We start from the raw sequence: 24,525 nt of genomic DNA, 5'->3' as shown, positions 1-24,525 counted from the left end.
CTTATCGAACAGAAAACGCAGTCTGTGATATGACTAAATTTACACTGCATTAAGCAGCAGAGGGCAAATTTTATTGCAACATGTGCAACACGTGTTGCAAGAAAACAGGAGTTGTAGTTTTCATAACATTACTAGTTCAAAATTAATTAATTCATAATTTAGTAATCTCCATGTTAGGGGTTAGAACAAGGCTAATAAACTCCTGTTAAAACCTTTTGTTACAGAAATACAGACAAAAAGAAATCTATGTCTGAATGCCTGGAGATCTGAGACTGACAGAAGCAAAAAGCTTTATTAGTTAAAAGAAGCTTTTAACTTCTCTTATTCACTCACATTTATAGAAGCACTTTTTTCTACGCCTGTTTTCTATCTAGCACTCACACCCCGGTGAACAACTTGGGGTTCAGTAGTTGCCCAAAGATACTTTGAAGCAGTCAGGGATCAAACCACCAACTTTCAAATTAGTAGATGACCTGTTCTACCTCCCGAGCAACAACTACCCCATTGTATTTATTATTTAAATTACCCCAAAAAAAACACACATGAGAAGCAAAAAGCAACTTGCAATGTTGGAGAATACTGTTCAGTATTCAGAATGACTTGAGAAAAATCAAAGCTACTTGGTAACAAGGGGCCCTTTACTATAACATAAACGCCACCAAGGGTTCTGTTTCTGCCTCAGTTTATTCTTTTGTAATTTGGAGGATAAGACCTGATGTTCTGTGCAACTCATCCTTTCATTCAGACTCAGATATGTCATGTGTCTATTGGACATTTTCTGTGACTAAAATTGGGCTATGTGAATTTAAATAACATTAATCACAAAGATATCCAAACGTTTACCTTCCCTGGAAAGCTTGATTAGTTGCCTGTATCAAATTCTCCCTCCCGCTTACTCACACAGAGGCCAAGGGTTACACATAAATAAGGACATTCAGTTCTCTTGGTTTTCCACAATTACAGGCTTGTGCACTTCTGTGTTGTGCTCATGGATTACGTGGTGTTCACTTGAAAATAACAAGAACGCACACAAGCCACACTAACACAAAAAGAATTATAGCATAGGTGCCCCAGTGCTCGACCTTTCATTAGCAGCCACGCTTTGATCTCACATATTAGTGTGCACAGAAGCTTCAGTGTGAAATTGTGTGTTTGTGCATATGTTCTCCTACCTCTGTGAGAGCATGAAGCTGGCCCTCATGGACACAAACTCCTTTAAACCTAGAAGACAGATGCAATGAAAAATGTTGTTGTTAAAACATGTTTTATAAGCACCATTTCAAAGATTAATTGAAGATATGTGTAATAATTTGACTTGATAAAAGAAAAATGTGGTTGAGACACTGACAGACAAATGTTCTTATCTTTGCAAGCCACAAACACAGTTTCTAACTAGTTCAATAACTTGCTAGAAGAAGTTGTCTGCTCCCTTATCACAGGAGGTGTTTTACACTAGATACCCTTCCTCATACAACCCCAAAGGGCATTTGTGCTTCCAGCTGGAATCAAAGTAACAGCCTTTTGCTTGCCAAGAAAATGTGTTAACCATTACACTATAGAATCACTTGCTATGTAGTGTGTATAAAAAATAGATTAAAATACTTTGTGACCTTTTCTGTTATGAGTGAAGAGAAGAAAGCAGCAACAACAGTTGAGAAAAGATTAAAATTCCAATAGGCAAGACCGGACCGGTGATTACTGTCAGACAGTCTCATAACAGCAGGATAATAACAGCTCAGCTGCTTCACCTGCATTCCTTCCATTTCTCCCTCTGCCTTTCCTGCAAATTTTAATATAGTAATAAACAAAACCACAATCACGCTAACACCCTTTCTGTTGTGTCAGTGTTTCATAATCACACTGACAAATTCAATTTCTGATATTAAACTAAATAACTAAATAATTAAATCTACCACAATGACAAACACTTTAATCAAGGATAAACACAGCCTCAACTTATCATGTCAGATCATTCTTCCTCAATTTTGGATGACTTTTTATTCATCTGTATTTATAAAATAAATTGAGCCCAGAGAGGGCTGTGTACCCCTTCACTTGAAATCTAATGGTGTGTGTGTGTGTGTGTGTGTGTGTGTGTGTGTGTGTGTGTGTGTGTGTGTGTGTGTGTGTGTGTGTGTGTGTGTGTGTGTGTGTGTGTGTCCAGAGCAACACATGAACCAACTGTTCACAAACTCAGTTGAGGACCTCATAATTCTGAAGTAAACAAAAAGGTCAACTCTGTGGGCCCTTATTGGACTTTAGCTAACAATGACCCCCTCAGTGCAAGCTTGTTAGCACACAGACACACAAACCATGAAGCACGCTTAACAAAGATGGCATTGTAAACGATGTGTGCTTGTGTGTCCGTGAACACACAAAGATATTTATGCATATGTGTGCATGGCCGTAAACACACACTCCCCCACACACATGCCCAAAGTAGAATGTGAAATATTTACTACAAAGACAAAATAACAAACCTATTTTATAGCAAAACAGTTGTTCTAATTGAAATAACATCTCATATTCAACATTTTATTAAGTGTACCCACTTTCCATACTTTCCTGCAGTAAAATTAAAGTTAAACACCTTTGCATTTTACCACAGATGTCATTTGAAGAGGTTTAAATATGGATAAGATCTGCATTTAAGAACCATAAAACAAATACAATCTGAAGAACTAAAATATACTATTCATATTTTTTAGATGTGGAAAACTAAAACTTTTCTTGGACAGCAGCCATTGGTTATATAATTCCACAAGCACATTTGATTTTATACACCTTAAAGGACATGTACATCCAAAACACTAATACCTGTGTAAGATTCTTCTGGCAGCTGCAAAGAAAACTGTAACAACTGACTAACTGAAAGACTGGGAAAAATCATGATTATGCAAAGTTATACATACATAAGTAACTTTAACTATTAACAGAGGCAGCCTTGCTCAAATCCACAGGCTTCACATATTTATGTATCTTTTTTAGATCTTTACTAGCTTCCAGTTTTGTTTTGGCCTTTGTCCATTTATGTCAATGTTCTTAATGTTTAAACAAAGCAAAACAAAATAAAGTCATGAAAAGTGGCATTACACTACAGAAACAGAAGACTTTTAAGGACATTAGAGAAATTAGTCAGCAGGACAGCAGCGTAATTATGGATTCAAAGTTGAAAGTGGCCAAAGATTATGTGCATTTAACTTCAACAGGAAGTTAGATCTTAAAGAAAATGGAACTTAAAGTCAATTTCATCATGATGCCTAGGTTCTGACCAAGTTGCAACCTGTGGCGCTGAAAAGTGAAGCCCAAAAACAAATTCCAAAAATCAGAGTTCCTTAAATGGCAAATTGAGGCTGCAAAAGTAAGTCAAGTCCTCTAGAATCCCATGTTAAAACTTTGCAACTAAAACAGGCTTTGCTACATGTATCCAATTTTCCCTTTCACAAGAACAGCACAGAGTGAAAAAAAGCTACTTTCAGCTGCTCACTTATTCACAGGGGATCACATTTGTTTTGGCAGACTTTAACATCAGATGCCTTCTTCTGATGCAACCCCAAAGACATTTGTGTCTCCTCCTAGAATCGAACTGGGAACTTTTCACTTGTTAAGCAAACATGTAAACTACTGCACTATGTAGCCAATTTTTTGTGTATATCTCACCCCTTTGAATTTTATTAAGGCTTAAAGTTAATATACTATTAGGACAGTATCCACTTTATTTCTACATTACTTGGTGCTATTTAGCAGGTATCTCTGGCTAAGCGAGGCACTTGTTAAGTCTATCAATGCATCATGCTTACCTGTGTTACTATTTATTTAGTACTAGGTCCAAAAAGAAGAAGAAAAGCAAAACTGCGACTGCCCTTTTAAAACGGTTTGACATTGATTTCTATTTTAATTCTGAAAAATGTTAAATGGAGACAACACAAATCAGCAAGGACCACAAATGTCACCAACTTTTTGACACTTTGCCAATCATACAGCAGATAACTGAAAAGAAAATGTTCATGACTGTATACAGCTTCTGCCTTTCCCCTTCCCTGTGACAGAGAGGGCCCTCCTTGCTTCTTGCTTCCAGGCATCTGGTGAAACCCTAACAGGAGTTGGCAGCTTAGAAAATCCATTGCTAATAGGCTCTATGTTTGACACAGTTTCAAACCAACCCCAAAGGAAACAGGTCACAACCACAAGCACATGAGCAAATGACAGAAGAGAAGTGGTGGTGAAGGGGGTGGAAGACTATAAATATATTTTGTTTATCATCACACAGGCAGGTGTTAGTAGAAATGATTTTCTGCACACAGTCATTTGTGCTGAATATCATCTAGAGTTTCTGAAATCGTTACTAAGAATGAGTTTCTTAAAATCTGCACCATAACGTAATAATTATCTGGAACAAAATAATGATTTTGCTTGCTTTGTTTTAAAAGTTAAATTAATGCAGCTTTTAGAAGCAACCAACATTTTAAATTAAGATTCAATTAACAAAGGTTATTTATTTATTTATTTATTTTTAAGAGCCCTGGCTGGAAAATAAATTACTCTTATTCGATTACTAACCTGAGTATGTTTGGATGATTAAGCCGGTTCATTAGCTGGACTTCTCTCAACATATTAGCCCTGTTACTGCTGAGCTTGTTCATCTTCAGAGCCATAACTTGGTCTGAAGCTCGATGACGTACCTGGAAAAAAGTCAAATGACAATGTGTTCAGTTACAGTCAAATACAACCAAACACTGTCTCATCCTTCATATCTAGGGCAGATTAACTATGACTGCATAATGCCTAAAATGAGCACAACAGTTAAGGCCTTGAACAGCTTGCAACCAAGCTCTTCTGCAATTATAACCCAAAAAAATATTAAATCTGGTTCTTCAGGCAAGAAAACAGAGGAAGCCAAAAAAACAAAGGGCAGGACATAAAAGAGAAGTGAAATGAGGTCAGTCAATGCTGACCAGCCATGACAAAGGAAACAGTCAGGTCAGTGCTCCACAATCAATTTTATATGATTCTGCGTCAGGATTTAGTTTCCATTGATTTGTTACATAGTTGTGGCATCACACTCAATCCCTCCATGGCTGGCTGGAGACTATCCCAGCACGGCAAACCTAACAGGTCATTGGATTGTGACAACTTTAAAACATTTCCCGTTGAAGCTTTGAAACAGTACAGTACACTTTTTTTTTTAAACAATCTACTAGCATTTATTTTTCATTGACTGCAATTGACTAGCAAGAGGTGCTATGTTGGTAGCATGTTTAAATTTAAATGCCTAAAAGTCAAAACCAAGAAAGTTGAATCAAAATTTAGAAGCAAATATTTCTTAATCAACATCAAATGTAACACGAAATAGAGACGTGTATGCAGATTTTGATTTTGTTTGTTTTTATCCCAAATTTAAAGATATACTTTGGAGCCATTGCAAATACAAACACACACACATACACACACTTTCTAAAATATCAGCAGTTCAATTTGCTTAATATATTTAATATCTACTGAAGGAAACACAGATTATTTTACAGATTCCTGTGGTTACTATTAAAGGTAGAAAGCCCCAATGTGCCTGTCTAGACGTCAGGAGAACCAATTGACTAAGACACTGTATGCAAATCTATCTACCTGCACATGCAAACTCTTTCCTCCCATCAGAAGCATTTAAAAAGCTTTTAAGAAAGTAATTTCAAAAGCCTAAATTAATCCTGTATCTACGGAAAGATGAGCTTCAGTACATAAGGCAACTATTCAAATATCATAAGCTCCAGATGAGGTGTTAACTGTGGAAAATTATTCATAGACGCATGCAAACCAGACCTGCTAACTGGCACGTTAGTATAGCAGTTATGCTATCATTCATTCTGCAGCAACTTAAACCAACACTTCAAAGATCATTTTAAACTGCACAGTGAATAAAAGGTTTCAGTGCTGCCAGTGTTACTGTATGGGCCATTGTGCATTCTTTGTTTGGTAAAGCATGAACCATTACAAGAACAAAGGTTCACCTGTCACATATGTTGGTTTGTTTTGGACACTTACTCAATACTGGATGCTGGATAAACATGGTTTGTTAGTAAAAGAGTTTTGGTCACTTTTAGTCGTGCATTCCTTTTTTAAAAACTGCTACATTTGATTAGATTCAATAAAGACTGGGGGAGGGGGGTATACAGTCCCAAAAACGCTCTTATATTCACTATAAATAAATAAATAAATAAATAAATAAATAAATAAATAAATAAATAAATAAATAAAGGGCAAATTTATGTCATCTTATAGCAGCTATCTTCCATTACACAGCCACTGTGATATCCCATCAGTAGGATGGGAACTTGACAACACAGGCAAAAATCAATGTGGATTATGCAGGCAACATTAACAATTAAAGGAAAGTATACAGAATAACACTAGTTCCTCTGCACTGCAAGTTCATTACTTAGTGCAAGATGATCACTATTATATACCGTGTATAAGCAGAACTTCAAAAAATATAATGAACTTGAATTTAGTCTGTGAGAGTTTTCTGTATCGACTTCTCTCTGTGTCTCACACATGCACAAACAAAAATGTCTCTGTTCAAGTTCAAAGGAGTGGGCATGGCTAAAAGGGTGACCGTGGCTCAGGGGGTTGGGAATCGCATCTGTAACCGGAAGGTCGCCGGTTCGATCCCTGGGCTCTCTGTCCTGGTCGTTGTGTCCTTGGGCAAGACACTTTACCCTACTTTCCTACTGGTGTTGGCCAGAGGGGCCGATGGCGCGATATGGCAGCCTCGCTTCTGTCAGTCTGCCCCAGGGCAGCTGTGGCTACAACTGTAGCTGCCTCCACCAGTGTATGAATGTGAGAGTGAATGAATAGTGGCATTGTAAAGCGCTTTGGGTGCCTATAAAGCGCTATATAAATCCAATCCATTATAAACAATATAATAACTGAAATAACACAAATAGAAATTAACAAAGAAACAGATGAAAGATATACATGAACAAGAGGAGCCTATAGAGAAGCTAAAAGAGCCGACAGTCCCCACCACAGGACAGCAGAAACAACAGATGGCCACTCCTCTAAAGGCCTCCTCCCCCACATCCGTCCGACCCCCAATTCCTCACTCTTCACATCCCCCCCATCTGCAGTTATTCCTCATCCCCCCCTTTTTCTCCCCTCCGTGGGCTCCAGCAAATCATGCCCAAGTAATCATCAAGTCTGTAGGGGTAGCATTTTTCCCCCTCTCCCATCTTCCTCTCTAGTGTCTCCCCATTTTTCCACCTCGCCTTCTCAGATGGAAACCATAACCCTAGTGTCTGTCTCAAACCCTTTACCAAGCCCCTGCCACCCCAAAATAACTCAACCTCTAACCAATCCTTACACTCCCCCTCCTTTCAAACTCCTCTTCCTCTCCTCTGTAGCCCTCATCCTTGCCTTCCTTTGTACTCAGTAAACACCTAAAACCTCTTCTGAAGCACCACATCCCGTTCATCAGTCTTTCCACACCACCCCAGGATCCACCCGAATCTGTCCCTCCTCTTTAAACTCCTTCTTTTGCCTCAGCTCTGATCATTTTCTATAGCAGTATAGAAAACAAAGTGAGTAATGCTTATCTCACAGTGATTATGCTTGTTTCCCTTCAATGAAACACACCCCAAATGTCTCTAAAATCATTCATCAATGGTGTTTGCTTTGTTTATTTTTTGTTTTTTTAATCCACTCTTTAGCCCAGTTGCAGCACTGTGAGTTATGAATAACTTCCAGGGGTTTTACATCAATAACAATGGCATGTTTCTGAGAGCTGGCATACAAACTACACAATGGGTTAGAATAGTGCTGAATAACAGCACTTTCTACAAGCTTAATATGGCTAATAAAAACCAATTACAATATACCTAGATTCGCTCCAATACAAATCTTCTGGATTAGCTTGAGCTGTTCCTAACAACACACACGTCACTCAAACACCACTGGCTGTCAGACAACAACAGTATCATCAATCAGCCCACCCACGACACAATGGAAACCAAATGTCACAGCAGGTCATCTCCACTGGAGGTCTCATGTTGCATACAATCCAGTACATGGCCAATCCTCCTGCACTAAAGCCAAGTTGAAATTCCAATACACAAAAGCTAACAAGGAAAAATAAATTATAATAGTTTGTAGGGCTGGGCGATATGGCCTAAAATCCACATCACGGTATAATTTGAAAAACGTGCGGTAACGATATATATATATATATATATATATTAGGGGTGCAACGATATTCGTATCGATATTGAACCGTTCGATACAGTGCTTTCGGTTCGGTACGCATATGTATCGAACAATACAACATTTGTAATTTATTTTATCAACTTTCCTTCTGACGATGCTGTCTGTGTTGAGCGCTCAGTGAATCTGCGTTCGACTACTCCGCCTAGGCTGCACTGTCGAGCGCAGATCCACTGAGCGCTCAACACAGACAGCATCGTCAGAAGGAAGAGCGCAGGGCACCTCCCCCACCCTCATTCAGATGTGGTGTTTGGAATTATTTTGGTTTTCATGTGGCGTATGACCCTGAAGGTAAGCGAGTCATGGACTAAAGTAAAACAGTATGTTGGATGTGCCACACAATGCTCAATTACATGGGTGGGAACTAGTGTGTTAGCGCAGTTAGCTCGTTAACGTGTTGGCCGTCTAGCCCCATGCACGGGGTGATCGGCGGTAGCTCGTTAACGGAGATTTGCCGTGTTGTGGCGTTAAGGTCATTTCAACGAGATTAACCTGAAAGCACTAGTGGGAACACAACGAATATGACTGCACATTTACGCCGACATCATCCTAGTGCAAAGACAAAAACAACAAGCATGCTACTAACTTTAGCCGAGTCATTTAGACAGCTGTTAGCACATGATTCTCCTTATGCTGCTGAGAATATAGCCCAGAAGAAGCGGATAGTATAGCTTTTATTTTGGAAAGAGACATTTCTCTGTAATAAACTCTCTTTTCCAAAGATGAGTGATTCCTCAATCAGATACAGGGCTTGCAATATCGCTAGCCCGACGTCCCGGAGCTAGCGATTTTTCCAGTCGGGCTATTGTAGGAAGAAAAATATATGTCAATGCTTTTGCATTCTTTCGGAAATGTAGCTGGGTAATTATGTCATTGGCATCGGTGAGCCACTGTCAATATGTGACATATTGAAATCGCGTTTGAATTTGCGCTTGTTTTTTTGCTTTCACTTTGCAATCGTGTGAACTGTGTATAGAGAGCGACAGCACTGATCTGTGAGTGATGATAATTTGTGCACCAATTCCTCTGACATCGTCTTATTAATCGTTAGCTTACTATGCAAACATGACAAGTGAAATCTCCCGCAGCAAGCTTAAACATGTGAGAGGTTGATCGCGCAGAGAATCGCTGAGCTTATGTGAGTGAGCGTGTAAAAGCATTTCAGTTCTGCTGAGCCAAATAAGACAGGTCAGGGTGAAGAAGTGACAGCCAAAGAAAAGCTTACCACAAAACGGAGAAGTTATGACAAATCAGACTATAAGGCAAAAAGAAAGTGCAGCTTTATGGTTTCATGGACAAAAGAATTTCTGTGGCTGCAATATGACGAGCTAAATAACCAGGGCTGCACATAAGTGGTCCGCAGGTGCGCATTCGCTGTCAAAATAAAAAACACGCACAAGGGTTAGGGTTAAATTTAAAAACTGTACTTTTGAGTTAAAATATATATTTATAATTTTAATAAATGACAAATTAAGAAGGCATGAACATTTTTTTTGTATCGAAAAAATATCGAACCGTGACACCAAAGTATCGAACCGAACCGTGAATTTTGTGTATCGTTGCACCCCTAATATATATATATATATCGTGATATATTATTTTCTTCTGTATAACGTATTTTCCACACTATAAGGCACACTTAAAATCCTTTAATTTTCTCAAAAATCGAGAGTGTGCCTTATGTATGAATTCTGGTTGTGCTTACTGACCTCGAACCGATTTTGGCGTGCAGAAATCTGTTAAAAAATGTTTTAGTACAACTTTGGTAAGCCGCACTTCTTGATGGATTGTCAGAGCATTACGGCTGCCGTAGTGAGGAGCTTCGCGGAGTAATCTGGGTCCAAAACTCCTCTTCAGGTCCCAAAGTCAAACGAACACTGAGAGTTAAAAACAGTCTAAATTCTTTCATCTTTAATAAAATCATCAGCGTTGCTGCTTTACCAGGTGTAACAATTAAGTTTAACATCCAGGCATCCATGAAAACAGAATTTATTACATTTAACAGAATTAGAAGTTAACAGGAAGTTAGCTCGCTAGTTTCCAGCTAAACATGACATACCATGTTCTGACTGAGAGATTTTTGAAACTAATTAAAATGTACAGCTCTGCTACCATTTCCAACATAAATGAAGACAGAAAACTAAACAGCAGTGGCGTTTGCAGGGTTACTGAAGTTGGACTACCTGGTATATAATGATGTGCTACGTGATTGCTAGCAACACAGCTATGTTAGCATAACATTAGCACAGTGAAGCTGGAGGATGAACGCCAACTTTTTTTCCACTCGATAAAAGTTAACGTGAGGGATTCTGGTGGTCAGGGACAAATGCAATCGCATAGCAGGATGCTATACATGGGCCAAGCTTCAGTAAGGAGAACAACTGAGATTATTCATCCACAATACAAGGTTAGTTATTAATATACTGCAACAACATGGGAACAGAACAGCTGCGAGAGAATTCAACATTAATGAATCAATGTTACGGAAGTGGAGGAAGCGCAGTTTTTGGCTTTCCCCATATTTTAAAAGTGCTTCATCTCTTTGCTATGACTGTCGCCCGGCATAATTTGCAGATGATAATGGTTGTAGCCGCTGCGATGCTTTCGACCAAAACAGGCACAGCTTGACGACATCATCAACATGCGCTATGGCGATAGAGCGGTATAGTCAAAATCTCTATCGTTGGCCAAATTTTTATTGTTTCTATCGCCCACCCCTAACAGTTTGATAAATAGAGTGAAATAAAAGGGAGTCTTAACTTTCTTAATGAATAAGATAAACCCTTTACCCCAATGTTGTCACCTTTGTCTTCCATGTTACCCCTTTAAGAAACAAGAGATCGGTCTTTACTGTCTGTCTTAGAATAAACCCCGAACAAAGAATGCATCTGATGATATACTAAAACCAACAAAGTCAAACATTATTAGGCCATCATCATTTATTTCTAATTTATGCAATCGGGCTCTATTCCTAGATGAGCAGTCACACTGCTTATCTAAACCACAATGAGTCATGCAAAAATTTGTAACTGTCATGGTGGACTGATAATACAACAGACCAAAAAAAAAAGTTTCTTCTGCTGCAGCTTCATTTAGCAGAGCCTAATTAATAATGAGACTGAGTGCAATCGAATCACAAAATAAAACTATGTCAGGCACCAAGGGTGAAGAATTCAGCTGAGGTCAAATCTGACACTCTTGCTTGAGGTATGAAATGAGGCATGGTTATAAAATGAGAAGACAGTGAAAGAAAAGACTGAACTTGAGAAAAGAGTGAGGTAATATCTGATCTCTACACACCCTGAATACATCAGAGAAAAATCCTGAGCCAATCCACTCGCGGGAGAAGTCATCAAGGCGTGTAAGACAGGAGAAGGCACTGATGAGGGCTCGGTAGGATGATGGGGAAGACACCTGGAGAACACAGAAAAGGACATGTTTGATGAGCATGTTGCAGGACCATACCACAACTTTGTTTGGGCTGAAGAGGTTGTCAGAAACAGTTTCTGAAAAAAGCCACTAATCTATAGCTAAGTACAGACTAGACTGTACAGGTTATAATTATACTGTTGTCCAAGCTCTACACTGGCTTTACATTGAGTTGTAGAGTGCACACGAGTCCTGTATAGTGTATAACATGTAACAATTTTAAACTAAACTAAAAACCAACCTGCAAAGGTGGAGCCATTCCCATCTCACACACTCCTACCCCTCCGATATCATCTCTGTCCTCATTGAGGCATTCAGGTCGTGTAGGAAACCCAGCAATGGAATTGCGTTTATTCCGTTCCATGGTGACGTGAATGACGGTGGTACCAGTGAGGGTATTATGGGTGTTTTTCTGTAATGTACCCGCATGACAAGTGGACTGGTTGGTTTTCGCGGAGCCGAGGGTTTCACGGCAGAACAGTATTTGCACAGTTTGTGTTGCGGGAGAAAATATATCACACACATAGACTTCTGTTTCTGAATCTGAACCCAAGAATTTTCCAAGTAATCCAAATCATCACTGCTTGTAACTGAGAACTTCACCCAAATAAGGATTTCACATGTTTGACAGAGGTATGTTGTATCCCTGGAGACCTGTAGAAAGAAAGAAAGAAGAAATTTAATGAGTAAGCTTCATGGCAGACTTTTTTTTTCTATGCTGCTGATTGAAGTAGCCATTGTAGCCAATGAGAGGTATAAGCAAATGCAAATTAAGGCTTTAACATTTATTCCCACTTTAAGTGAAACATAAAATGAACAGTAAGAAAAATTTTAAGTGTTTGAATGAGTTTAAGCAAAGTGTCCAAATGACAAAAATATTGTTTTCATACAAAATATCTACTTATCTCCAGGTATCAGTCTACATTCTGATCATTTTTGCTGTTAAACTTCCGTCTTTGGATTTCCAGTGACTCACAAGCATGTTATCAAGCATGGTTTACTTCATCACTATTTTCAGGTGCCGAGACTTGGTGGCCCATAAATCCTCCATCTCAAGTCATCAGGCCTATTTAACAAAGATTTTTGTATATTTAAAATGGTCCTTTTGACATGATCTATCTATCTAACTATAAAGCAAGACCTTTTTGATGCAGTCATGTCACAAAAACAAAATGTCTAGAGAATGTCTGAGACTAAAAGACACATTTAAGACCTATGCAAACTGAATTTAAGTCAATTCAGTACTTTTACTACAACTTTTTGGTATTGAATGTGCCCTGAACATTTTATGGCTCCTTATTGACCAGCAGTCTTACACATAGTCCTAAACAATAAAGAAGGAGCAAGTTACAATTTCATGTTATTCTAAAGATATTTAAAAGCAAATGCAACTTTGGACTGGGTCCTGTCTCAGGAGGGACGAGACAAGCCAATATTACTCAACAGGCTCAAATGAAATGGCTGTAATAGGGGCCCATTGTCCAATTATGGGAGATTAGCCAAGGAATAGCTCAGGTCTTGGACCTTTCTGCCATCCAAAACAAAGTCAGCAGGGTACAAAGGGGAACAGGAAAGCACGTCTGCGGCTAAAGGTCTTTAAATGCCTGTAAACAATGTGGCTTTCATATCTTAAGAATACGTCAAGCTAGAGGAAGATTTCTTTAGCTGATAAAAACATGTTGAGCCACTCTATAAATCTTTCCCTATAAATGCTGAAGAGTACACAAAAAAATGCCTTCCTTCACCTAAGGTCATAAGCAGAAAATTTCCACTCACTGTACATTTCCACTGAAGACATATTTCAGATCCTATGTCTCAACAGTAAGTGAAAAATTGACCTGACGACTGAGCATCTTATGTGTGCTGAATAGAACATACACCTTTAAATAAGAACAGAGTTCAGTGAGAAATAATAACTTTCACGCAGTAAATTGCTTGTGACCTGTTAATGTTAATGTAATAATGAAAGAAGCATCCAATTATAAACTGTTTGCCAGCTGAATTTAAAACTGGAGTTTGTTCCATTTATCCATGGAAGTCAGAAATTAAAATGATTTTGAGTTTGATTTTATGGATTGAATGTGTTCAGGTCAATAAAAATATTTCACAACCTCAAGTTTTGCCACTAGGGATTTTCTGCTTGCATATTTAAAGATGTCTGCATCTACATGACAATACAAAAAAATGATGTCAGGTGCAACAGGTAGCAATAATTCTAACTGTATATAAATGTTGGCCAATCATAAGGCTACAAACAATAACACGGGGCACAGTCTGACACAGGCGTAAACTTTTGATGTCGCAAAACAAAACTATTGTTTCCCTTGTCCACACAGAAAGGTACCGGATGACGATGTTGCACTTTCATTTTTCAATGTTCAATGTTTTATTGCTACAATGGCAATAAAGATTCTGATTTCTGACTTGACATCTACTTTGCATATTGTTGACCATCACATTGATAGGCTGAGATAGTAGGTAGGTGTATCAGGGCCTAGTTCTCTTCAGATGTGTCTGAATGACTCTTTTTTTGTGGCTGCTTCTAAGTACACGTCATGCTCCACTTCTCTTGCCTACAAGTTCTTTATTGTTTCTGTTATACCTGTTGGCTCTTCTGCACATTTTTAAGCACATTTAGGAACATTTTTATAACTACTACCCAGCAAGTATGTCGCTGAAAGTAAGATTTTGTTGCACTGGCTCCCTGTTAACTTCAAAGTCCATTTCAGATTCTGGTATCAACTCTGCATTGACAAGCACCAGGGGATATCAGAGAACGTTAACATCAATATATCCCCATCAGGTGTCTGAGGTCGTGTGATCAGGGCCTGCTGACTGTGCATCAAACAAAGTAGACAGAGCTTTTGCAACAATTGCAGACTCTGGAACTCTCTCCGCCTGAGCCTGAGCTCTGTGGACTCATGATCTCATAAAAAAAAAGAAAGAAAAAAAGCTCAAAATATGAAAAAAGGCTCTGAACTAGTGAATGAACAAAAAGTGGACATCTAATGATGTCACTTTGGGTTTCAGGAAATTGTAAGGGGTATTTTTAACAACGACTTCATCCTTATTCTTATCCACTTTTGCTATTTTAGAAACGCTTGCATAATGTTGCGCCAATGTGGAAATTTGACTTCAACTTCTTCCCTGATGTAAGAACAGAAAGTAAACAAAGACTATGTGTTGTGTTTAAACGATTCCTTTAAGTATGGGTTCCAACAATGAGCTCATACGTAGAAGTCGGACTTCACATTATCGCTAATACTATAAATACTGTCATTATGTACTCTGGCCTTTCTGTGTTTGAGAGGAATAATGACAAAAGCTTAAAACAGGTGCAGTGTTTTAAATGAATATACTAAAGAGGCCCATTAAACCAAAGCAGAAATTCAAAAGTCAATGTTGGGCCCAGATGAGGTTTCATAAGATCCTAAAAACAGCAGTGACACTAGACTCTTAAGAGAGTTGCTGTACTCCTACTGGACAATTTCTGAGATCATTCTCTGTCCCAGCCACATCCTTAAAAGGCTTTTCATCCTCCTCTTTCTGTTTTTTTTCCCCCTAACAGCGACACCTCATTTTATGCCTTGCAGAAACAGTACAGCAGGAATAAAAGTGGCTGTGCCAAGAAAAATGCAAGCCACAAGTACCAGGCCCAAGCGTTCCTATCTAATTTCAGTGGGGTTTCCGTCCAAGACCAAGAACACAGATACATCACATCTATTCTGTATCTGAGTAGACAAGAATAGGTCAGCAAGTAGAACATAAATTCTCCCTATATTCATAACCGAGAAGCAACAAAGAAGAGCTTCTGCATTCACACACCCACATTAATGGTCAAAGCTGCCCTAACTGACTAAATAAAAACTTCCCATTCTCACAAACACTTCAGACATACACATGATACTTGAAAAAGCCTGATCTTTAGTGGGTGGTTAAAAAAGGATTTTCAGTCAGAATGATTATTTTATAGGCAAAAGATGATGACAACCATAGTAATAATTTAAACACCTACTCATTAGGTAAAAATGAAACGCACATCATTCATAGTCACTTCCTGGCAATAAAAAAGAATTCAATTATGGGGGAAACAACCACAGCTGCATACTACAACATGACTTAGTCCAATTAAAAAAATAGGATCATACTACAGAAAGTTGTAATTTTGAGCAATACGATAACCCTCTATCACACTGGAAATGATAAAAAGAAAATGTAGGCAAACCAACAGAGTTCATAACTATATTTGTTTCCAAACTATACCCTGTTGCCTACATATCCAAAAGGCGTGCACTTAAAAAACACCACACTAAAGGAAAAGGGTGGAAATTTCAAAGGCAGAATTTTTCTTGGGGTCTGTAAAATGTGGCTTGTTGCTACTCTGAAACAGATGGGGCATCACCAAAGCAGCCTCAGGCCAAATGTTTTAACAGTAGTTTGGGGGCCTGAACACCATGCCACTGTGTCTCAGTGGATCAGAGACTAATAGAAAATGTCAGCAATAAATAAAAAGAAAAAAGTACTTAAGTGATGCTCTAATGACAGGTTTGTAGCTAGGGTTAGTGTCTCTGAGGAGCAAGAGGAATTAAATGGGCGTGAGTGAACGTGTAAGAGTCTGCATACACAGCTCAGCAATAAGCACAGACCTGTTTTCACTACATTCAAACACAATGTAGAAGTTATGATAGTCTCTAATGATAATTTCTGTAAACAATTTTCAGCATTTCAGTAATCTGATAGGCCCTTTGTTTGGTGAGTTATAGATACCAACTAACTGTAAAAAGCCATGCAAAAATGTAAACAAGATCAATTTTAACAAAAGAGAATAGCATCACATCTGACCACAATCTATTACAGAATACCATACCAATGCATACCTCTCATTCTTCAGAGTTTTGAAATAATGGAACAAACCGAGGGGACAGGCACTGTGGAGTGAAGGGGAAAAACCTACTTTATATACGTGAGAGCCAAAAACAGCACGAGTGAAGGGGGAAAAGCATGATTCGTATCTTGTAAAGTATAAATAATATGCTAAATAATGAACTTCTCGATCAGCATTTCTTCTGTTATTTTAAGTGTTTTTTTGGCCGCGACATAAATGTAAACAAACCACAGAAGAAACAGTCAGCATTGGCGTGTGTTCCCCTCGAGTTCAGCTGACTCACCTGTTTTTATTTCATAGAGGTGTTTGCAGTAACAGTGCAAACTCGTTTTCGTGTCTTTTACCAGGTGCCATTTGAAGAAAACGTCCAATTAACGCCAAAACAGCAGGGTTGGGACCGAGGCTAGCTTCGTGACTAGCGGACGGGCTAGTTTGTCAACAAAACTGGAGCTGAGCAGAGAGCTAACAGACATTAGCCCCTGGATCCTGCAAACACACACAAACAAGAAGTTTCTCGTCGCGACGATTGAAAAGTCCAAATTCCCAAAGGCTCAAGTGTCACAATCAATTCAGAGACTGCTTATGTTGTCCTTGTATCCACAAATGACCAAATGACCGTGTTTTTGTACCGCCCGGGATAATATTTCAGTCGATTGTTGGTGTTTGACAGCTCCGTCGTCTTTCGTCTCTCATCCAAGTAACTCCCACTGGCCCCGCCCACATTCGACTGGCGCGTCTACAAGCCAATGAGCACGCGGAAATTTGCGCGAGCGTTAGTTAAAATGAGAGAAATATACCTACCGGTATGTACCATCATACAATTTTAAAAAAATAAGTGGAACCCTCAGCAATGTCTTGGTAAGTTCATTGCCTATGTTTCATAACAACGACTTCACCCTTATTCATTTATATTTCAAAGTATTTTTGTACTTGTACTTTGAATTGCCCAATAGCTTGTATTAGTTTGTTTTTTAAAGTTTTTGTTGACAACTCCAGCAACCCCACTGCTTTTGTTAAATCCATCCCATTTACATGTGACATTTTATTGGTTTATTACCCAATAAAACGATTTCATTCAGTGATACGTTAAGACTTCTGATCTATTTTGTGTGGTCACGTATTGCCTGGTAAAATAATCACAAACTTGAGCACCATATATTTAATAAGTCTTATTTATAATGACTTTTTCTGCTCGCAAGGTGCTTTAACTCCAGCTTTTATGTACTCTCGTGGAAAAACAGCCTCATCTAATGGAGAAAATCAGTCAGCACAAGCCAGCTCACAAAAATCAAGAAACAAGCGGCACACCTGAATTTGTTCTAGATGACATTTTCCAATAACTTTCAAAGAAAAGGTCTGTAGTTATTTGCGCACGATAGTAAAGTTTGAACATATCTCAGCCACTCCTGCGTGTCCTGATACTGTCAGAGTAACAAACAGAATCTGAACCGCATATATACATATATATATATATGTATATACATATATATATATATATATGTATATACATATATATATATATATATATGTATATACATATATAAAATGGTAAAATGGTAAATGGCCTGTATTTATATAGCGCTTTACTAGTCCCTAAGGACCCCAAAGCGCTTTACATATCCAGTCATCCACCCATTCACACACACATTCGCACACTGGTGATGGCAAGCTACATTGTAACCACAGCCACCCTGGGGCGCACTGACAGAGGCGAGGCTGCCGGACACTGGCGCCACCGGGCCCTCTGACCACCACCAGTAGGCAACAGGTGAAGTGTCTTGCCCAAGGACACAACGACCGAGACGGCAACCTTCCGATTACAAGGCGAACTCCTAACTCTTGAGCCACGATCGCCCCCATATATATATATATATATCCTCCTAAAATCAGTACAAAAACGAGGAGAACCATCGGACTTTGGTGTCAGCATACATGGAGAGCTCCAAGAGCTATGGCTAGGTATCGCCAAACCTTGAGTGGGGGGCACCGGTATGCGTGTCGCTTAATAGGGCACGCATTACCCACGTCAATGTCGTGCTTTAACACTGGGGTTCTAGATGGTACATCCCCAAACAGACTAGGGTGCGCTTGAATCAGGTTTTTCACGTCATCTTTCTCATCATGGGGAAGATAGGAGAGGTACGTGATCTAAAAGCCACTTAGATATTTCTAGCTTTTCTCCAAAATCTACTGAATAAAACTGCGTTTGTGTGAGAGCCTCTTTGTGAGTCCTTTGATGAGTGCGAAGGTTACTTCATATTGACAAAGCACTTGCTTTGCTTTGTCAATATGTTCACATGTTCAACGTTTGTTATTATACTTTTTTCTAATAATAATAATTGCGTGAAATACTCATAGTTAAGACCCAACCTGGACTCTAGCTGACCTCAGTTATTCGAGAATAGATAACAAATGTTGTATTATAATGTAATCTAATATTTGGAAAAAAAAAAAAAAAACAATAAATATAATGATTATTTCCAACCGATATTTATTACAGACAGCCTATGAAATTACAAAACTGCTATTGTTTGTTTATATAGTTCATTTAAACGACCAAACACTGCCACACTTCATTATAATTATATTGCTGGTGAGAAAGTTTGACCCATCAGGGGCACCGTAAACTCTCAGCATCACGTGAGCACTCGAGTTTCCTGTTGCTATTGTATTACACTTCCATATTTTTCACCTCAAAGAGCGTCTGTGATGTAAACTACCGCGGCGAGTTCGCTCCTTCTGTGTGATCTGTCCCCACGCACCGAGTCCGTTTAACATCCTGCCTCGTCCTCACAGTCAAGGAGAACTGCTGATCGCGGGGAAAATGGCCAACAGTGTAGCTTTCCAGAGCAAGTTAACCTCGATCATGGAGATGCTAACTAAAGCAGCCGTGGTGGAAATTAGCAAACTGTGGGAGGACGGCTTCGCATTGGTCCAGGTCGAGCTTCGGAGGAGAGAGATTGAAATCGAGGCTCTGAACAGAAAGTTGTTGTTGATGGAAAAGGAGCGGTTAGAGGCTCGGGCTCAGTCTGCAAATAACTCCTCATCATCTTTTTCCAAGAGAGAGCAGCAGAATAAGCTGCTGCCGCCCGCCGGTGATGGTAAGAACAACCGCGGCAGAAACAGGGGATCAATAAACGATATTTGTCTTAAAAGACACAATTTAATACCCCGTGGATGAAAAAGTCAGTTTGCAAACTATCTGTAACACACTGTAATGTTTGTGAACATATGAAGACATGTGTTTGTTTAAGTACAGCGTTTCCAAACAATTATATTCTCTCGTATTTAACAATATAACAACTATATTCTCTATACAGCGCCTTCTATTTGTAAGTGTGCACAGGAGGAGTTTTAGCACATCTGTATTGTTTAATATTGCAGCTTAAAACAGTGTCAGCTCACAGTAATGTCAACATCGGGTTTAGAAGGAGAGTAGTTTCTTTCTTGCTTCTTGGCACAAACCCGCATGACTTAAGTTTGATGATGAAAAGAAGCCTGATGAATGTTTTAGGTAGACATTATGTCCAGCATGTTACCACATGATGTAAAGGCAAAATTAATTTAAACACAGAAAAACTAAACTAACCTTTACAAAGAAATAAATTAAAGTTAATAGACACACATACACATATACACCCACTTACACTGTTATTTATTGTAAGCCTGTGAGAATAAAAATGTTTTAAGTTTGTTTAGACACAGTTGTAATTGATAAAAGTGAGCTCCTTCCAAAGGATAGGACCACAGCAACTGAAAGCACCTTCAGCACACTTAGATCAAATTCTGGGAAGTGTTAAAAGATCTGCACCTGCCTGAGAGGTCTAATCGGATTATAAACACTGAGTAAGCCGGAGATGTACAGGAAGGGGGTAGGAATCATTGAGAGCTTTATGAACTAATAGAAGGATTTTAAAGGTAATTCTGTGTTGAACTGAGAGCCAGTTAGTGACTTCAGTATGGGGTTATATAGTCAAATTTCCTTGTGCGTTTACGGATTGGCTCCTGCATTCTTAACAAGCTGAAGTCGTCCTAGTGATGATTTGGATAATCCAGCAAACAGAGCATTACAGTAGTATAACCTGCTTTATATAAATGCATGGGCCTATTTCTGAGATTCAGTGTGAGATAGGGATTTTTAACATTTGATGTGTTTTTGAAGCGATAGAAAGCAGTTCTGGTTGGCCTGATTAATATGATTATCAAAACTGAGATCACTGTCCAAAATGAGGCCAAGGTTCCTGACATTGTCACTGGATCCACCAAAATATTAACTATTAACTAACAAGACAAGTGGTAAAAGAGGTGTATATCAGCATGGTAATGATCCACAGAACAGAGCCAAAGTTACACACACCGGGTTACTAAAGAAGAAAAAGGTCAAAGTATCAGAAAGAAAAAAAATGTGCCTAAAGACTGGCAAAAGATCCAACCTTTTTGAGACACATCACTGCAGTCACATTCAAAATAAACTAAAATTTTTATGAATTAGTAAAATGTCTCAGTTTTACCTGTTGATGTTTTCTAAGTTATGCTGTGAATTTAAAAAGTGGTTTATGAGCTTGGGAAATCATTGCAGTCTCTTTATTTGCATTTTACATCGTGTCCCAAAGGTTTCAGAATTGGGTTTGTAGATAACAAACAGGTCTGTGTTCTTTAGATTTACCTAATTTGTCAACAGGCAGAAAATGTTTTAAGTGACTTTTGCCATTTTGTAGGAAAACTTGTCAAATACTTTCTACTGCCAGCTTTTCCACTGTGATATGATGATTTTCTTAGTGATATGTCATTGTAGTTGGCTTGACTGTCCCTGCAGCTAACAGTCATTAAAAGCGTTGGTGTATCTGCTTGTTACTTACTCAAGTCAAAAAGTTTCCCAGTGTTTAATGTCACATTTTCAGACAGCACTGTAATGAAGCAGGTGCATGTTATTTGGGTACCTTTCTTTACAATTCACAGTATTTGCTGCCTCTGTTGCTGAGGCGATTAATTATAAAATTAACCTGTTTTAAAAAATGACTTTTTAAGGGAACTTTGATTTTCCTTTAACAATTTAAACAATCTGCTGTGTCCTTTCAGGGCCTACGATAGAGTCGGTCCAGACTTTGTCTTCGGATCAGAGCGTGAGAGATAAGGTGGATATTTCACCAAATCAGGGAACGTCATCACCTCCTCAAACAGAAGAGAAACGCAGTGAGCAGCGCAAATCTGACAGTGAGGGCAAAGATGACGAAGACTTAGTAGTCAAACTAGAAGACGAGGATGACGTCCAGATCGTGGAGCAGGTCGTGGACTCTGATCACAGCGTTAACAGTGGAGCAGGTCCCCACGAGATGAATTTGAACCACCAGCCTGCTGAGGTTGTGGAAGAGCAAGAGTCACAGCAGTGGCTGACTGTTTCGGTGGGAGACAGCGACACTGCGGATGACTCGGAGTGCTTTTTCGAAACAAAGCAGTTGTCTCAAAATCTGGACTCCGAAATCTTGCTCATTCAAAATGCCTTGGACATTTTCGATAATTCAGCAGAGGGAGCATACTCGGACAGGTTTATGAGGGACAATGAAACGGTTCAAGGTGCATCAAGTAAATCAAGGGCACCTGTGACTTTCAGCCAGTCTCAGCCAAGTCAACCTATAGAAGCAATAAATCACTCAGAGAGAGGAATGTCCATTAGATTCCTCTCAGAAAAACAGCAACCACAGACTAAAAACATGTCAACCTTTAACACAGACAACAGACTCTTTCATTTAAACGACCCAGAGTTGCACAAAACTATAGCGGGGCGCCGCATTAGGGAGAAGTGGTACATCTGCCCGTTCTGTGGGAAGAGCTTTGATCGCATCAGCCACCTCGAGATACACCAGCGAATTCACACAGGAGAGAAACCGTACACATGCGACACGTGTGGCAAGTGCTTTTCTCAGAGGAGTAACCTTCGCACTCATCAAAGGACTCACAAAGAGGCTCTCGCACAGAACGCAGTTTAATTCAGTAGATTTTGAAGAAAAGCTAGAAATATCTAAGTGGCTTTTAGATCTAGATTTATTAACAAATTCTGTTTGTTTTTTGATATTTCTGGAAAAATAATGTAGCAGACTGATTTAACTGTGCCCTCTTTTTGTGAAATAAACAAAAATTTTGACACAGTGTGGCTTTTAAGAACTAAAACAGGAACATATGAACTGCCAGAAAAGAGGTTTTTAACACACATATGACAAACTAGGAACATATGACCTCTAAGACATTCAGTTTAAGCTAGACAGGAAAAATCCAGCATCTAATCGCTTAGTTTTCCTCGCCCTGATGGAAAGATGGTGAGGAAAAGTCACAAGACATTTGATAAATTAGTTCACCACAGAGCACTAAGGATGTAAAAAAAAAAGGACAAAGAATTTGTTGGTCACCACACGACAGCCTAAATTGTGTTTGTGATGCTGCCTAAGCAAAAAATTAAGATAAACTAAGATTTCAATGTTCTGTTTGTAGAGGAAAAAAAACATGTTGTTCAGCCTTGCACTGCAGCTTAGATGTTCATGGGTCAGTCGAGTTAAAATTTTCCCATTCTGAAGAATCTTTAACTTCCAAAACATTCAGGTACTTCCTCCAAAGTTTTTCCACAGGATCCAGAGCCAGTCATGGTAGGAGATGTAGACTTTGTAGCCCTAGGCTTAAGCCCTTCCCCGTACACACTTTGCTTGTTCACTTGGAGGGTCAGAAACATTCAGTGTTGTTCTAAACCTAGCATTAAATAATGCCATTTAATGTAACATCAGCCTTAATTCAGTTTTATCAACTCCATTCCTTACAGTAAAACATTTTTGTCTGGTATGTGGAGGGACAGGTACTTTTAGCTGCTCACTTATTTCCCAAGGGGTCATCACAGTGCATGTTTGAACTGGCACCAAGTTTACAACTGCCATCCCAACAAAAGACTCCCTGGCACGAAGAGTACGCGAGCTTGTAATTCTCAGAGGCTGGGTTTGTGTGTCCTCTTGGGCTCAAAACAAATGTAAGAGAATTTAACATATACCACAAATTTTATATATCCTTAGGAACAAACTCCACATGCTTACAGATATGATTTCTATATTCTTTTTTTAAAAGCCTTATGTCACGACCCCCTCTGCTAGGCGACAGGAGGGGAGAAACATACACAAGCCCTCTCACGAAATCTGAGTAAATAAGGGGTTTTATTACAAACATTAAACTGAAAACCGACAGGGCTGTTCAACAGACCACCGGGGAAACAATTAATACACAATGAAAAGAACAGGCAAGAGTAAAAGCTAAGGGTTAACCAAGGCAAGCCAGCATCACAAAACTCTAATGAAACTAAGTTTAGCTGTATACCAGGTTTAAACAAAGAGCAACACAGCAAACAGGTTTAACAAACGAGCTTCACATGCAAAGCAGACGAGGATGCCACTGCATGTTCACTTCAGCGCAGCAGTTCCCCATAGTGTGAAGGCTCTTCAGCTTTTTATATTCCCAGGTGCAGACAATCAGCCAGTCAATTGGTCATGGAGTGGTCATGAGATCTCCAGGCAGCCAATCGTCCACGAGGTCTGGCACACTGTGATCTTTTTTTTTTTTTGCCTGTCCCGTTTGACTCTTTTGCCATCAGAATTATTGTCTAAAGGCAAAGGCTTTGCCTTTGGCACACTGTGATCTGGATAAAAGAGGGCTGGCACAGGACTCCCAGCAGCCAATCATCCACGAGTCCTGGCACACTTAGATTTGCATGAACACAAAAGGGCAGTCTCACTCCCTCCAAGGCCCAGGGCTGTAACATCTTTGTTATTGATTTTTTTAAATAAAAATGGAAGGAGAATGAGAATTTTGAAGTGATTGGCATCATCTTAATTCCAATCTGTGTAAAACATCAAAGACGCTGAGTGTAAGTTTCATCACAGAGATAAGGGCATCACAGAGTTTTCAACTGTATTTGTACCCAATACTTT

At 39.1% G+C, this 24,525-nt stretch overlaps 2 protein-coding genes across 3 annotated transcripts in view; one reads left to right on the top strand and one right to left on the bottom strand.

Annotated features, from left to right (window-relative positions):
- Window positions 1–18,005, bottom strand: part of tesk2 (testis associated actin remodelling kinase 2) — a 36,398-nt gene extending 18,393 nt beyond the window's left edge. Inside the window, exons 1-6 of one of the 2 annotated variants that reach the window (XM_080907137.1) lie at window positions 16,848–18,005; window positions 16,557–16,607; window positions 11,921–12,333; window positions 11,551–11,664; window positions 4,561–4,682; window positions 1,173–1,221 (exon numbers count right to left, since the gene is read on the bottom strand). In XM_080907137.1, coding sequence (XP_080763263.1) covers window positions 1,173–1,221; window positions 4,561–4,682; window positions 11,551–11,664; window positions 11,921–12,043 — 408 coding nt within the window. In that variant the 5' untranslated portion in view covers window positions 12,044–12,333; window positions 16,557–16,607; window positions 16,848–18,005. The remainder of the gene's footprint in view (window positions 1–1,172; window positions 1,222–4,560; window positions 4,683–11,550; window positions 11,665–11,920; window positions 12,334–16,556; window positions 16,608–16,847) is intronic. The other variant, XM_080907138.1, reaches the window with a different exon arrangement.
- A 183-nt stretch (window positions 18,006–18,188) lies between these two features.
- On the top strand, window positions 18,189–22,708 carry LOC308413144 (uncharacterized protein). Its single transcript, XM_080907968.1, has 2 exons — window positions 18,189–19,665; window positions 21,644–22,708. Exons 1-2 carry the CDS (start codon window positions 19,389–19,391, stop codon window positions 22,549–22,551), a joined length of 1,185 nt encoding a protein of 394 aa, XP_080764094.1. The 5' UTR covers window positions 18,189–19,388; the 3' UTR covers window positions 22,552–22,708.
- The last annotated feature ends 1,817 nt before the right edge of the window (window positions 22,709–24,525 follow it).

Source organism: Rhamphochromis sp. 'chilingali' (assembly GCF_963969265.1).
Source record: "Rhamphochromis sp. 'chilingali' genome assembly, chromosome: 16".
Lineage (NCBI taxonomy): Eukaryota > Metazoa > Chordata > Actinopteri > Cichliformes > Cichlidae > Rhamphochromis > Rhamphochromis sp. 'chilingali'.
The sequence above is the reverse complement of the archived record's forward strand: the minus strand, read 5'-3'. Positions and strand labels throughout refer to the sequence as shown.

Coding starts and splice junctions, on each gene's coding strand:
- LOC308413144 (XM_080907968.1), top strand. CDS start 19,389: ATGGCCAACAGTGTAGCTTTCCAGAGCAAGTTAACCTCGATCATGGAG. Junction 19,666..21,643: donor GCTGCCGCCCGCCGGTGATG/GTAAGAACAACC, acceptor GTGTCCTTTCAG/GGCCTACGATAGAGTCGGTC.